This window comes from Paroedura picta, chromosome 5 (genome assembly GCF_049243985.1).
Source record: "Paroedura picta isolate Pp20150507F chromosome 5, Ppicta_v3.0, whole genome shotgun sequence".
Taxonomy (NCBI): Eukaryota; Metazoa; Chordata; class Lepidosauria; order Squamata; family Gekkonidae; genus Paroedura; species Paroedura picta.
In genome coordinates, this window is record NC_135373.1 from 97,064,669 (window position 1) to 97,081,730 (window position 17,062).

Sequence of the window (17,062 nt, forward strand, 5' to 3'; positions counted from 1 at the left end):
GATATTCTTGTGTAAGACCTTTTCATAATGTGACCATACATCCTGAGTACATAGGTCAGTGCAATGTGCCCCCACTCCTCTAGGGAGGCATCAATGATGACAGTAACTTCAGGAAAAACTAATCCAGTGGGAATCCCTTTAGTTAAACTGTTCTCTGAGGACCACCAAGAAAGCAACCGCACACTTTCCCTCGGAATGGCAAATCTCTGGCTTGCAGAGTATACACCGGAACTGAATGCCCCTAAGAACCAACTCCCAAAAGGCTAAATAAAGGACAGTTGCAGTTGTAGATGTCATATGACCTAGTAGCCTCTGAATCAGACTGAAAAGTGTTTTTAGTAAAGCATCTGACCAGTAACTAGGTGATAAAAACCCTTTCAAAAGGTAAGAAATTTAGAATATAACAGGACACCTATAAATTGCACTTGCTGAAGTTTGGATTTCTTCCAATTAACTCTTAAGCTTAGCCATGGACAAGTGCCTGCATCCCTTCTGCCACCAAAGAAAGGAATGACAGACACATGAAAGGACAACTATCCTGTACACATTCTCCTAGAGGTCACAAGAATGAATGCAGTCTTTTCCCCCAGATAGTGGCTAAAATGTATAAGGCACCTTCAAGGAAATATCATTCAGCAGCTATAGCCACACATGTGAATATAGAGGTGCGAAAATATGAACAATGGGATTAAAAGGCAATATAATGGAAGGCATACAGGTTGTGACATTTCTATGGAAAATTCAAAAGTACAAAATAATGGCAGTGACCATTTGCAACAGCAGTAATAGTGTCAGGTTAAGTTTTGGTTTTACAGTTTATCCTTAGCAGAGTTCCAGCCTTCTCAATCCCTTGATGTCAATGAGTTTTGCTGAGGATGACCTTGTTCACCTAGTCTAGTTACGTTCTAATTCAGCATTTATTTATCCATCAATAAATCCTTGTAGTGCCACAACATTCCTTTTGCTTTATGAAGAAGGAGAGCATTTGTAACACCTATAAAAATGGATGATTTTTAGTTGATTGGCTAGTTTGATGGAGGGTTTTATGTATTGGGGTTTTATCTTGTTAGCCGCCACGAGCCCTTGTGGGAGTGGCATGATATAAATGTAATTAATAAAATAAATAAAAATATTACAGATTTATGATCTCTTGCAATCCTAACCATTGGTGGCTCTAATATCTGTGGAAAAAACCCTTTAGGTGAAGTGCTTCTGAGACACATCTTGGTGTCCAGCCTGTGCTTCTGCCTGCACAGGTCAATCCGGGCGTGCCCAGCAATGCTGGGTGCACCTGGATTGGGCCGGCCCCTGGAGCTCCCACCTCCAGAAGCCAGCTGTGAGGCGCTCAGCCAGCCTCAGGGCCAGATGCTGCCTGGCCACCAAGGAGGGCACTCCCGCGGTGTACTGCCTCAGCTGCAGATCGACCCAGCTGCCAGTGGCTGCGGTCTCCTGACTAGTTGCAGCGCTGTCGGCTGGGCCGGCAGCAGGGCTACTGGCTTGGCCGCTGTGTGCCAGGCCGACTGGCTGTGCTGCTGTTGCCCCAGCCAGCAGCACAAGGACCAGATCGACTGCTGCATGCCAGGCCGGCTGACTGTGGGGCTGTTGGTCCAGCTGCAAGCCAGAACAAAAGGTAGGGCAGTGGTAGCATCCTTTGGAGGGGTCCCATTAGCGCCCGTTGCATTCCTGGATGGAACAGGCTTTCAGACTAGTAAATTAATAAGTATTATTATATTTGATGTTAACAAAATTTTAAAAAGAAAACTGTGCCTCAGGGAGCTGTTATTCTCCATGAACCTATACCAGCCTTAACTCAACCTTTTTACTGTTGAGAAATCCCTGAAACATTCTTCTGGCTTCATGAAACCCTGGAAGTGATGTCAGCAGGCCACATCTCCCTGCCATGACCCCGGAAGTCACATGTCACCAGAAGTGACATCACCCAGATACTCCCCCCGATCCACTGGTTTGGGTATGGATCTTCTGCTTTCCAAATGCACCTTGGCCCCACCCCAAACTCCCCCCTCAAACCATTGTTTTTTTTTAATGTGACATGATATCACCTGGAAGTGACCATCATACTGGGGTTGTCGTGTGTGTAAGAGATTTTTGGGGTTTTGGGACAAAACTCTATGGTTTGACACAAATTCAACCTTATAGTTTTGCCCAAAAGCCAGAGTGGTGCCCCTGACATCTGCAGTGTGCCAACCTCACTTTTAGGTGATGTCACAGTATGTTGGAAAACTCTTGGAAAGTGGCCCTCCATCCCCCGCCGGTAGTGCCCATGTGCCTAGCAACTCTATATTAATCTGCATGCCAGATTAATTCATAGACCCCTGGTTTCTTCTAGTCATTCTAATTGACTATGGATGAAAGACCTTTATGTGTGTGTGTTTGTGTGTGTGTGTGTATGTATGTGAGTGAACATCTCTTGAAAACAGCACGTTTACTCTCTCACAGTTTATATCCATTAACACCTCTTTTTTAGCAGCTTATGTTACCCATGATTCTTGATTGGTTCAGATTGTTTGAAGCTACATTGTACAACTCACAATACCTTTGTGATTTATATTTACTCATCAAAGGCATATGAAAGAAAATATAGTCCCGCAATTGCTTATTTAGCCTTTTCTATCAGTGCATTTAAATCTCTGTTGCTACTGTTTTATAATATGCATTATTATATAATATATATTTTTAAATGTACGTTTTTTACACTTACAAAAATCAGTTTGTACCATCTAGAGCTGGTCAAGAAGATCAGTGTCTTATTCCTAGAATATGCAGACCTTTATTGTAGCCCTAATAATTTAAATTAACTTCTCAAACTACTAGCCAGAGAGCCAGCATGATACAGTGGTTAAGAGCAGCAGCCTCTAATCTGAAGGGTCGGGTTTGATTCTCCTCTCCTCCTTAGTGCTGCCAGCTGGGACACAGTTCTCTCAGAGCTCTCTCAGACCCACCTACCTCACACGGTGTCTGTTGTGGGCAGGTGAAGGGAAGGGAATTGTAAACTGTTTTGAGACTCCACTGGGTAGTGAAAAGCAGGGTATAAAAACCAACTCTTCTTCCTTCAAAATGAAAATAAAAACTTGGAGTATGCTTCTTTAGATCCTCAGATCATTCACTAGTAACAATGGAGCTGTAGCTTTATATGGGCTCCTTGTCATACTCTTGTAATCTTAAAATGGAACGGAACGTGCTAGCAAAGATTTCTGAGTGAGACCATGGAGAGTCATCACCAGCAATAGTTGGACTGCTGGTCTGACCCAGTAGAAAGCAATGCCATATGTATATCACAGTTATTTCTGGGGAATCCTGTACTCTCTCTTTGCTTTTTATTTTTAACCTTGTTTACTTGTTTATGGGCTAGGTGCATAGGAGCACAAAAACAGAGGGAATTAAATACACATTACCTGGAAATGTAAGGAACTAGAGAGACAGGGAGGGTTTTTTTGACATGGTTTGTTTGATACTGTTGGAGTCCCCGTCCCCCCCCCCCCCACTTCCACACACCACACCATTCCACACCCACTTCCTGGATTCCCTCCAGTTTTATCTGATCATTCCCAAACCTGTTTTTCTGTAAAGTTTTAGGAAACATTGGAACAAATCCTGGATGGCTGCCATGTGAGCAGGTTTTCCTGGCTATGCAACTGTCATTTATCTGTCTCTGTCCTCATGGTGGCCATTCCCCCCTGTTATGCAATGAACATTAAATTTATACTAAATTGCTAGTCTATGTATCAGATTCCCTGAACCCCCAAGCTTTTAGTATTGCATGGCTATGTCTTTCCCCTTACAGTTCTGCAGTAAAAGGCACAAAATACTAACTTTTGGGGGGGAAAATGAAATATGGTAATTTAGAAAACCTGATAGATTTTGTAAATGTTATGATGCTCTAAGCAATTGCTGATCTCCCACCAAGCCCAATGGTGGTGGGGGAAATGGCCATTGTTGTGTCTGTGTAGAGAAAATGCAAAGAAAACAACCATGTGGAAATCCTATTGCCATTGCTGTGGTAGACTGTATGAGCCTGTCCTCATGTGGTGAACCTATAGGTTATAGTTGTATTCTCTATCAGCAAGACGGCGGAAGAGAAACATTCTATCTCAGAGAAAGCCTGGGATAGGATTCAGATTAGAAAGAAATCTATACCCATAGAAAAGAGAGCTAATTCTGATGTTTTGGGGTTCAAATGTACTGGACAGGTGAGAAAGAAGAGGAATACCTGTGAACAGGGATAAAAGAGTCATCCAGTTAGCAAAAAAGCAATGTCCTAATATGAGATTGGCAAGGGAAGGAGTGGAAAAAATTCCAAAAAGGTATCTGATAAAGTGAGCTCTCATTTACGGAAGTTTATACTGGAATAAATTTTGTTACTCTTTAAGGTGTCACTAGACTCCTGTTCTATTTAGGAATATCAAAGAAAAAGACAGAATTACAGTTGTTCCAGATGATGCACAAAGCAATCTCTTTCACTGGCCCTGAGGAAGTTTACACAAAAAATTTAAAAAACATGAAACTATGCCATGTCAAATTAAACTTCGGAATCAATGACATCTAACACATTGAAAAGAGAAACAGAAGGCCCAAAGGAAAAACTAGTCACTAGTCACTGCTAACATTTTCAGGTATTTTCTCTTTATAAATTCCCTTCAGGAATTCTGTCTTTACAATCATAGAACCACAGGAGTCATACAAGGCTCAACAAAGAACACCCCTCAAAAACCAGAACAGACCACCTTCAGGGGCAAAGTTTAGCTCAGACACTTTCTTGAGTGCCAGCTTGATGAAGTGGTTATAAGCAATGGCTTTTAACCTGGAGAACTGGGTTTGATTTCCCACTCCTCCACATGCAGCTATCTGGATGACCTTGGACCAGTCACAGTTCTCTCTGAGCTCTCTCAGCCTAACCTACCTCATGGGGTGTCTGTTACGGGGAGAGGAAAGACAGGTACCATTTCCACATGAGGAATATTTTCTTGGACAGCCCTCTCTCCATGATGTTGCCAAAAGGGTGAAGGAGGCAGCAATCAGAGGTATCCAGGGGAGGGGGGGGGGGGGGGTGATGGAAACAGAAATCCTGGCAGGAGGAGCAGGAAGAGGCAGCCAGAAGCCGACAGGATGCTCTGTCCAGCCTGTCCACCCGTCCGCCCACCCAAGCCACCACCTTACCACCCAAGCTGCCACCAGCACCTCACTTCCCAAACTGCCACCATTGCCCGTGCCTCCCTCACCATGCTGTCTGCTGGCCAGCTGTGTTTGGATTTTTTTGAATTTGCCACACATAGATTTAATTTTTTTTAAAAAAAAGACCCACAAGCCTCCACTGAGAGGGGATTGGTTGCCTCCAGAGATTGACAGGCCGAGGAGCAGTGAGTTAAGAGTGTGTTGCTCTCTCTTGTGCCTTTCCCCCTTGGAAAAGGCGTGATGTGGCGGCATAAAAAAGCGGGAAGGCTTTATAGTGTGGAAAAGTCAAAAAGTGCAATTTACTATCCTGAAATTGCGGGCAGGAGACAATGTTGAATTTGGCCCTCCATGCAAAAATGGTTAGGCAATTGTAAGCTGCTTTGAGACTCCTTCAGATAGTAAAATCAGGGTACAAAAAAACCCTCTCTTCTTGCAAAAACATTTTAGCCCTCAGTAGGCATCAGACCAGTATTGGAACAACATTCTAACTCATATGATCACTGACTGCATCCTGCTGGTTAGCCGTACCTCTCTGGCTGAGTATGTGCTTTATTCGATTGTCTTTTTGCTCAACTCTGTATTCCTATCTACAGCTGGGACATTAAAAAAAATATTCTCCCACCAACTCCCTTCACTAGGAAATTAGTTCTCTGTGGGCTTGAATTTCAAATAAGAGAGATTTGGGCAGCCAGATTTGAAACAGAATGAAGGGGGTAAGCAACTACTCAGCAAATTGCCCTGGTACATGTACCCATTGATGCCGCAAATGGAGAGAATGCCAATAAAACCAGGACATCTGCTCACTGAAGCCTTTAAAAAGTCACTTTCAAGTTTCTACTGAGCGATAAGCAGCAAGGAAAAACATTCTGACAGTCCCCACTTAAACTTTTTAAAAATTTATGAAGGAGGCGATAGCATCTTTCTCTAACTTGAAGTATTTTTTATGTACCTGAATAAACTCAGATGCTTCATATACTCAGAACTTGATACTACTTAGCAACAGGCTAATTCTGTAAATATCATGGCCAGCCACTGTTGACAGTGAACTGCAGCTGTTGCCAGTGAGGTCATACTATGTTAGCAAATTCCCACTGATGCTGAACAGAAGCCAAGGAGGAAATACAGCCCAAACCAGTTCATATCAAACACTTCTTTAGAGAATTTATATCTCACTTCTTCAAAATTTCTTCAAGATGGCTAACAGCAAAAGTATAAGACAAAAAACTACAATGGAAAAACAACTGTTTAGACTATGTAAAAAGATGAGAAAACAAACAATGAAACTATCCTAGCAGGCCCATGTGGACAGGGAAGAGCTGGGCCTTCCAAGCCAGGCTCCTCCCTCTCCTACAGCATCCTGAAGGGGACAAAAAATTCCCCACTTGGCTCCTTGGCACTTCGCGGTGCCATGGGGCCAACCGGGGCATTTTTTTTAAAATTGCACCAAAGTGGGATTGTATTGTTAAGCAATCCCACCTTCATGCAAATAAAATGAATTTGCCACACACACCCTGCAAAGTGGAACCTTTTCACCAGCTGCATTGTGGGGATGCAGAAATCCGGAGCACATGGGGACACAGGAAGCATCAGGGCACGCTGCCCCATCGCAGCAAACTGCCAGTGGCCTGGAATAGCGGCACCACTGTGGAATTGGTCTGAGAGTAATAAATGGGATGAAGAAGACCTTAAATGGCAAGCTGGACCATACAACAGAAGATTGTTTGGATTCCCTGGGCCTTAAAAGTAAACATCTGAATTCTGCCTACTAACAGACAGGCATCAAGTGCAGATCTTTTGCAGCTCCTTGCAGCAACCTGGTGGACACATTTTGCAGCAGTTGGCATTTCCAAAGGCTGTCGCACTTAAAACATATTACAATAATCTAAACTGAATGTGATCAGAGCACGGATCAAAATGGTCAGATTATGTTTGCAGCCCTGTAGGCACGGTGCTGTTGATGGGCCATCAGCATCTGCTAGCCACCCACCTACACTGTCTTAAAAACCCCACCCATTTCCAGGGTCATGGTGTGCTCTAGTCTTCAGTTGCTGCTGCTCACTAGAAGCAATCATGTACCTATAACGTTACATATTAGGAAAGTCACTGCTAACATGAAGAAAGAAGCACTGATACCTGTAGGCAACTACTGATGAGACTGGAATACTATGTGCTATCATCCATATTCTAGAGAATTCATTCAAAAAGGAGCAGATGCAAACAAGAGACACTTTAGGGTCTGAGAACTTACCTTATGATGGCTAGCCTTTTCAACTTAAATTGAAGGAGAAATAATAACAGATGGAAGACAAAACAGTACCAAAGACTATAGATTCAAGCATTAATGGCTACAAAATGACCACAAGCACACCAGTCTCTACAGAGCGTATCCTCTATGTTTATCAAGCATTATGGTTAGTGTTACTACAGCCTAACACCAGTGGGAAAACAAACAGGTAGATGCTCCTTACTCTTGTCGAGGAAAAGGCTAGATGACCTTTGGTCCATTCCAACTTAAAAAAAAATGTTTTGCTCTCATTCATAAATCAGATTCAGCATTTAACTAATGGTGATTTACAAAACAGCTTATTTTATTATTCCCAAACACTTTTTGTAAAGTGAGGAAATATTGTTTCTGGGATCTTTAGTAAGCTAGAAATTTCAAATTTGAAAAACCTGCTATCCTAGAGCAAGCACAGTAAATACCCCCCCCCCCCAAATACACACACTCTCACAAACACTTTTTTATACGTTATTTGTGTTTGGTCACTTGTCTTTTTGGCTTAGATATATTCTCGACTTTTCCAAATCACCAGTACTTTATCTTTGACTGCAATTCACCCATCCTGTATGCATTCAATTCATTTAGGACCTGATTTCTGAGGCACTGCACTGGCAAATGAGTGTTTAAGGCAGAATACATGTCTGCGCCAGAACAAGAGTGCCTGTGCCATCAATAGTGGCAACAGCTGCTGCCACCAGACATGATATGCAAAGCTGCAGAGTGTTGATAGTATAGAGTCAATAAAGCTCAGAGTGTATTAGTAAGAACAGAAAGCTCATCACCAACCAGCTTCCTCAAGCCTTTTCAGCATCTTACAGTTCTTATATTGGGTAATAACCTTTTCATAATGGAACTGATAGAAATAAGGAGCAGAACAAGATAGGCTTGCCTCCCTTGCTAACGTAAGAAGCTCCTGGTTGAAAAATCCTTTGTATGAATCTACACAATCAGGCGTTAATCTTCCAGTAATTAACCACCTAGATTGATCTTAATTTAAACAAATACAATTCAATTAGCAGGTAAAGAGGATATATTTTCCAATATCTGGGTGTGAAGAAGCTATAATTTACCTTGTCTGCCATTATCATGGAAGAGCCTCCATGGATACCTAGGATGGGTGTGAGGGTCTGGGCAGAAATGAAGTCCAGGATCTGGGCAATGGCTTCCTGGTCTGTATCATCAGCAAACACCACACCATGAACCCTCCGGTCAGACATGATATCACAGATGCGGGTGATGATGCTCTTGGGATCTGTCTCATTCATGGCCACCAGTTCCACACGAGGCATGATAGAGAGATGATGGAAGTCATCTTTCTTGTGGGCATCCGTGATGGCTACTTCGTCAGAGGTACCCACCAAGATGACAGCAATGCCAATGCTAGGTTGGTGCTTTTGGGCCCAGGCCCCACCACCTGTTGTTGCTAAGACAGCCAGCATAAGCCAGAACTTTGAAGAACAGCACTCTGCTCCAGGCCTCATCTTCAGCTCTTACACTCCCTGAAAAGAGACAAAGAAATGTTTTAAAGCTTAATAATATAGCTGAACCACAAAGCATACCATTAGTCCAGTTAATACGTAATTAAGCTTGGTGTTAATATCATACATTTATAATCATGACCTCCAGGGTCATCTAGTCCAACCCCCTGTAAAATGCAGGCACTCACAACAATCTGCCTGCTCACAGTGACCCCAATTTCATACCCAAGTGATTCCCCATCACCACCAAAAATCTCCAGCCTGGCCTGGAGGAAATTCACCTACCATCCCACAGTGGTGATCAGAAATTCCCTGAGTATGCAAGAAAGGGCCACGAGAGACAAACACTGTAACATCCCTTCCTGCCCACCCACTCACAATCTGCCCAAAGTTCATAAGGTCAGCCTTTCTGTCAGATGACTATCTAGCCTCTGCTTTAAAAATTCCAAAGGAGAACCCACCCCCTCCCAAGGAAGCCTGTTCCACTGAGGAACCGCTCTTCTGAATTAATTTCAACCCACTGGTTCTGGTCTGACCCTCTGGGGCAACAGAAAACAACTCTGCTCTAGAAGTGACAGCCCTTCAAGTATTTGTACTCCACTTTCATATACCTGAGGCCCCTAAGACCATAAATGAATTTAAAACTACTAAGAATTAAAACCAAAATAATCCAACTGAAGAACTGAGCAGTGACTCATGAAAGCTCATCTCCCACCACAATAAAATCAGAGTCCAGCAGCACCTTTAAGACCAACAAAGATTTATTCAAGGCGTGAGCTTTCAAGTGCAAGCACCCTTCGTCAGACCTGTCTGACGAACGGTACTTGCACTCGAAAGCTCACGCCTTGAATAAATCTTTGTTGGTCTTAAAGGTGCTGCTGGACTCTGATTTTATTGTGCTACTTCAGACCAACACGGCTACTCATTAGAATCTATCCTCCTGCCACAAATTATGTTAGGCTTTAAGGTGCTACTGGACTCTTGCTGTTTTCTGCTGCTACAGACAAACTAACATGGCTACCTCATTCCTCACAGAGAATCACAAATCAAGGAGTCATGAGCTGACAAAGGCTTGGTTAAATCAGAAGATCTGTCACAGATACTGGCAAGTCTACATAATGTAAATGCTGGATTGGATGGGCCTTGGGAGGGTGTTCCACTGTCCGGGTGCCACAGTCAGGAGGATAGTCGCCTCACTATTGATCACCTTTGCCCTCACGCCTGAAGATCAGGAGGCCTCCAAACTAGCAGACCTGAAGTTATCTTTTTGATTAACTCCCTAGAAATGCTGGGTTCTTTCTTCTAAACACTGAAGTAATTCAAGAAGGCATGTGAGATCACCAGTACAACCTTGCTAATACCAGATTATTCCCTACAGAATACTTTGGTGTGTCTTGTTTTAATAATGCTGAGTTCTTTTCATATGCAAAGCACTTTACAAGCAACAATTAATCAATCCCCACAGCACCCCAGTAAGGTACATGTCGCTATCATTGTTTTACTGGTCTGAAAGCCACAACAGTGTGGTTAGTACGGTGGGCCCCATGGACAACTTATGCTATGAAAATGTAAAGCTCATGCTCAAACCACACTGGTGTTACCCGTTCAGGGAGTATGAATGGTTGAGATTACTGAAAAAAATACTTTCTGATATCATAATCTGATCTAGCCTCTCATTCAAACTGCAGCGACTAATTAAACTTTGCAGGCCCAGCAAGTCCATTCGTTTGCCCTCAACAACCTTTTGCATCTTTGCACTGTCAGAAGTTTACTGAAGGGTACTTGGGGTGAACTTGTACCATCTGTTATGTTACAGTCCCCTCTCCTCTCCCCACATTATAGTCCAGGTAAATGTCCAGAGTCACACCAACAAAAGCACTAGGTAAACTGATGGTTTTCTCCAACCAGTAAACTAACAGCTGAAACCTCAGAGATTGATGAGCTTAGCACAGCAACAGTAACTAATAAGATATTTTCATGACATTGTACCCTCACTGATTGTTTTTACCTCTTTGCTTTATTGTCTATTTCGAAGGATCATTCACCTACCACTTATATACTTATATTGTCCCACTAAAGCATGCTTGTTTTGACATTCTTGAAAGACTCACACTGCCTTCCTCCCCCTCTCTTTCTCTTATGCACACACACTCGTGTACATATCACATGCTACCCTCAAAATATAACTCTCAGAACTATATTTTCTTCCATCATTAACAAACAAAGTAAATTCACAGATAATTACAATTCATCAAAGCGATCTAAATCCACTTATAAGCAGAAAGGGACACAAGTATGAAACATCAATTGATTTTCGCTACTGCTGGACCTCCAATCTTAGAACAAGCTCATAAGTGAAACAAGGAGACTTTGAGAGTTTGACAAAATGAAAGGCTAACTTCATTGCAGCAAGACTGTTACTTTAATTACAAGTCAGTAAATTAGATTCCTTCACAGGGAAAATACGTTACTGTGACAGCTGATTAATGTACTCTGCACATGCTCTTTTCCACAGTTTAATGTTATATTTGTTCTTTTTCCAGGACCTCCCCAAATTATCTGGGAATTTCACTTTTTGCAATAGTTATGTTGCAACAAGAAGCAGCTTTAGGTACCCCCATTCTGTAACTACACTGTAGTATCCAGAACACAGAAATGCAAATTCTGCGAGGGGAACAGGAACAGTGATAATGCAGTCATGTAGCAAGCTGGCCTGTAGTCAGAAATGTTGTGATAGTCAAGAGTACACCTTCGGGGGGGATCGAAGCAGCAAAAACCTAAACAGGAGCCTAAAAAGGGGAATCAACAGACTGACATGGGGGGGAGGGGCACTCTCCTTATTGTCACTATGGGAGTGACAGTAGGACTAAGTTTATTTCAATGCCATGGGGCAGCTCACTGCCATGCACAACCCATACCGCTTATAGCCCTTTAAACAGCCTTTTTCCATTCCCCACTGAAAAACATTTTACCTGTATAAGACAACTTGGTAATAAAAGGGATAGTGATAAGAAAGGGGGGACTTCAGGGGTCTGGCAATGCTCAGCACCATCACCCCTATGCTTTACACAGGTACAATCAGGAGTGGTTTAAGGATTCATGGGGCCCAGAGTGCCAGAGCCACTTTGTGAGGGTCTAGTAGAGTACAATTGTGAGGAAAGGGGTGTCACTCCAAGTGTCCTTAAAGAGAGCAAAGGGGGGAGGAGAGAGGGTATAGCCCTGATCCATTGGGGAAAGCACTCTGCAGAGCCCCTGGAAGCATTGGGACTGTATGTGCTACATGAATAAACTAGCCCTGGGTACAATGAGTGAAATGTGAAGGAGCTGGGGGGGGGGGAATTCAGTGGCAGTGAGAAATTGGGGTGTGGATGCTGTTCCTGCCCCACTTATTACTGCAACTGGGATTCGACTGTTTATAAAGTGCACAGTTCATTATATAGATTATAGATATATTTGGTTTTTGCAAATATTTAAGGAAACATCATCACACAGAAAGCAATGCTATTAATTTATGAAGAATATCATTGATTGTTCTTTTGCCACAACATCTTGCCCTTTGCACTGTTAAAATGCAGTTTCCTGCGAAGTGGAAGGCAGCTCAGTTTAGCACTGCAATGAAACATTCCACAATAACATTGAACTTATGTCACAGGAAGAAATGAAAAATAACTTCTTCAATTGAACCTTCAGGGAGAACTCAGGTAAGCAGAATTACTGAGGTTGGAATTTAGTCAGGATATCAGTACTAACAAACCAAAATGCCACAAGAACTTTATTTTAACACTGAACTTTCATAAAGGTTACTTCTAAGGCAAACATCAATAAAACTGTATGGACAGAGGCACATTACTAATGGTATAAAGTATTTCTGCAAATACAGTTTTGGTTACATCGGACTCCTGGAGATCTACAGTTGGAAAAGGACAGAGGAAATAACTCTGCATTGATCCTGTTTGATCTATTAGCAATGGTGAACATTTTCCAGCTATCTCAAGGATACCTCTCCGATGATTAATCTTTGTCGTACCACACAGTGGTAACTGAAGTGGTAACTTCAGAGTCATCCTATATTATCTAATAGCTATATGCAGCCACTCAGTAAGACCATACATAGCTATAGAGAGGGTAATCAAATATGCTAACTTATCCTTTTCAAAAGCAGCTACTGTCTCTTGAACCAGTGTCTGGAAAGCTGTAATCAAATGGATGTGAGTGAATACAGACAAGACAGAGACAATGTTTTCGCACAGGAGGGTTCGCATCAGGCTGCAGGTAGAGTTTGGGCCGGGGCAGGTTGCCCCGCCTCTTCCTGCTCCCATACAGGAGAGCATTTGACCCGGTGCACCTCATCCACCCTGGATTTGTGCTGCTGCATGGGAGCCAGGGCAGCGAAGTTCCGAGTGCAGAAACAGTCAATGTTTAAGGAAAAAGCAGTATTTTGGAAATCCTGGATTTAGTGCAATCATAAACTGTTACAACCTTCAAAGTTACAACCTTCGAAGGGTATCATTCTGCTTAGGATTGCACTGTTTATCTCTGATAGCATGTTGGTATGTTTGTCAGCGCAGGTAAAAAAAATCTTGCAATTTTATTATACTTAGTCCTGCTTGAGAAAAGCAGCTGTGAATAGTTACTAAAAGTGGGGAGGGGTTAAATTTTGCATAGAAGGTTGAGAGGAATAAAAGAATGGCTTGTGAATGAAATGGCAAGGTTACTGTCAGAAGCGGAGGTCTGCATGGGGAAGAAATTATTCAATGTATTCCCTGGCTGTGAGCATTTCTCCTCTTCTGTTTAAATATTCTGAGAATCATTATCTCGTGTGCTCTTTCAATCCGGCTTCCCCATCGAGTAACTTAGAGCCAGTGTCAAAATCCACCACCACCCTCCATCCACTTTAAAATAATATTTTAAATATTTTGAAATAAGCTTCACCATCACTTATGGATCCAGGAGGAATTACAATAGCCTGCCTACCTCTCATGAAACCACATCCCACAATGGCCTCTACATCAACAGAGATATGAGAAAAGACTGCCTTCCAGGGAGAGGACATCATTTCATTTATATAGATGGCTATTTAGAGGAAGCTCCTGACGTATTTTGTCCCTGAAATGCCATGTTCACTTTGGCCACTGATAAGTGAAACTAATAATAATAAAGAATAACAATAGAATCAAGTCAATAATGAGCCAGGGCAGCAGAGGCAAGTAACCTCTATAAGCAAGTAAGCAAATCTGACACACAGTGTAGCAAGGCCAAGAATTAAAATGATTAATTTTGGAAGGCCTGGGAGCCCTCATCTACAAGCTGTTTCTCAGTTGGGAGGGGGAGATGGCGCAATTTAGTTAATTTCAGCCATGTAGCTTCTTCCCTCACTTCTTTTCCATCTCTCTGGGTGGATGAAAGAATGGCAAATGTTCATATCTCAAAGGAACCAGGATTCAAAAAATGTCATATGACATCTGTGAGTTTCCTTAAAATTCAAATCAAATTTCAATGCAGCCTATAGCCACATAGTTATCATCCTGATGAGATTTTGACTGAAAATTATGCCCACTTTTTGTATTTTTATCTCAGCCCAGCCTTGACCTGAGTGGTCTAGTCCAGGGGTAGTCAACCTGTGGTCCTCCAGATGTTCATGGACTACAGTTCCCATGAGCCCCTGCCAGCAAATGCACTCTCAGCCCTGATCAGTATTTCGATGGGAGACCACCCAAGGAAGTCCAGGGTCAAGACGCAGAGGCAGGGAATGGCTAACCACCTCTAAATGTCTTCTTGCTTTGAAAACCCTACAGGGATTGCCATAAATCTGCTGCAACTTGACAGCACTTTCCACAGCCATCTTCATCCACTTACCAACCCACCATAATAGTAAAACATTTAAATTGCCAGAAGTAACCCAAATGAGACAGGCTGTTAATCTATTCCCATATTGTTTATACTGGCTCTGAATTCCCCTTGGAATGAGTTAAAGTTTTGCTGTTTATTTCAGTGGCTGTACAATTCAAGATCAGTTCTCATGAGTACAAAACTGTCAGCAGGTGATGTTCCTAGATTCTGAGGGTCACATTTATGAGCTGATTTTATTCTTGTGTTTCAGTATCACATTAAAAAATACCTAGGCATTGCAATATTGACTTAGGATGTCGATCATGGCCTTTTCTTTTAAAATAAATCCTAGTAGAAAAGGATTGTAACACTGTTTACTGCATATTTTTTAAACCAACAGTTTATACAGATATGCAGCATTCATAACTGATGTATATAGAACGTGCATAAAACCTTACTCAAAGTGTTCAGATGCAGAGGCTGCTCTGTTGATAGTCACCTCAAAATGCAAGAAAAAGACTATTTGACCTACCTAGTTCTATTGAGGCCAGCAGAGTGGTGGCCACACAAGATGATAGCATCCTCATGGTCACCACACTCTTGGCAGTAGTATGTGTGAAAAGGATCTGCGGGTCTTAGTAGACCATACACAGAACATGAGTCAGCAGTGTGACTTGGTAGCTAAAAAGGGAGCATAAGCCCACTGTGCTGCAGGCCTAATCAGGATAAGTCCCTGCAGTATGTGTGTATCTGGTCATACTAGTCCACAATAAGGTGGGGGAAGGGGGAGCATAAGCCCACTGTGCTGCAGGCCTAATCAGGATAAGTCCCTTGTAGCATTTTTAGTGACTTTAACAGGGTGTTGGCATCCTCATGGCAGACAGAAAGACACCACCACATCTAGTTTGGCCCTCAGTAAACCTCTATGGCTTTTAGCCCCTCTCTATACATATATATATCTTAGTGGTGCATTGGTAGTGTTCTTTATCTTTGACCCCATCAAATTGCCTGTATATTTGTGCTATCAGGAATTCAGTGGCTTAGTAGAAACTCTGTGCCATTATTAAGCAACTTTCACTTGGCTGTTGCATAATTGCAGTGTTGCTGTAAACAAATACGGCTACTCCATGCTTCCACCATGCCTAACTCTTGTAAGTTTTAGATAGTACAATTGAATTGCCTCCATCTGATAATATCATCTTTCCCTGGTCATCTCAAGATTGTTCTCCATAAACAATTCCTCCACTAGTTACAGAACTGGAACATTACAGATTATTTGTGATAATCAGTCATCAGATAATAGCCTCAGAAGCACCTCTAATCTTGCTATATTTTTAATCTCTGAAACTTCTTTTTAAAAACCCTTTTACCCTAACTCCTCATATACATCCCCACACCAATACAGACACATGCTAAGTGGAATACACATGTTCAAATGGATCATTTATACAGTAACAGAACCAAGGCTAATCCTTCTTTTCAAAGCCAGTCTTATGGACATTATTTATAGATCAAAAAATATTTTGGCAACAGCTTCCAGGGATTTGAAGAGCACAGTACTGGTCAGGACACAGAAATTGTAAATGAATTGTCTCCATCTGATGGTCATCTCAAGATTGTTCTCCATGGAATATTCCCTCGTAGAGTTGGAAATTACTCAAGCAGTAGGGCTTCTGCCATTAGAACATTATCCTATATTCAAATAAAGAACAGGCCCTTATGAACAGGCTAAAACAATTCCAGTTTTCCCTTGAATACCATTATATTAATTATATGATCCTGTAGGTGAGCCTAAACAATTATTTTCATCACATGTTGTTTCTCTCCTTTAAAAATACCTGTCATTTTAAACCACACACATAGCCATCTTTCTGCCAAACCAAAGATGATTAGTTCTCTTAACCTTTTCTCATAAGCTAGTTCTGTTTTCTCTTTAAGATGACAAGCCAGAGAGAATTAAGATAAGTGCCAAACCATTAAGGATGGAGTTAGCTTTGTCTGGGTTAGATTAGCTGGCACAAATAAGCTGACCTGCTGGAGCAAATTTAACACACACACAAAAGCCATTAAGTGAGACAGCAGGTCACTGTGACACTGCCCAGCACTGGCACACAAATACCAAGAGATAGCAGATTGGAAAGCTCATTTTCTCTCTGTTGTGTCTTAGAGGGCCAACCTAGAACTACCATTTCTGTGCCAAGACCTGCCCCCTTGGACAACTATAAAGCAATGTAATGTGACCCCTTGTTGCTAGGTAGCTGGAAAAAAATTAAATCCACTTCAG

The 17,062-nt window shown here is 42.2% G+C and overlaps 1 protein-coding gene across 6 annotated transcripts in view; it reads right to left on the reverse strand.

Annotated features, from left to right (window-relative positions):
- Positions 1 to 17,062, reverse strand: part of GRIN2B (glutamate ionotropic receptor NMDA type subunit 2B) — a 339,667-nt gene that overhangs the window by 257,288 nt on the left and 65,317 nt on the right. For all 6 annotated transcript variants that reach the window (XR_013231308.1, XM_077339269.1, XM_077339266.1 and 3 more), the window contains exon 2: positions 8,542 to 8,970. Coding sequence is in view for 5 of the 6 variants with exons in the window: in XM_077339269.1 (XP_077195384.1) it covers positions 8,542 to 8,952 (411 nt within the window). In the remaining variant the exon portion in view is untranslated. The remainder of the gene's footprint in view (positions 1 to 8,541; positions 8,971 to 17,062) is intronic.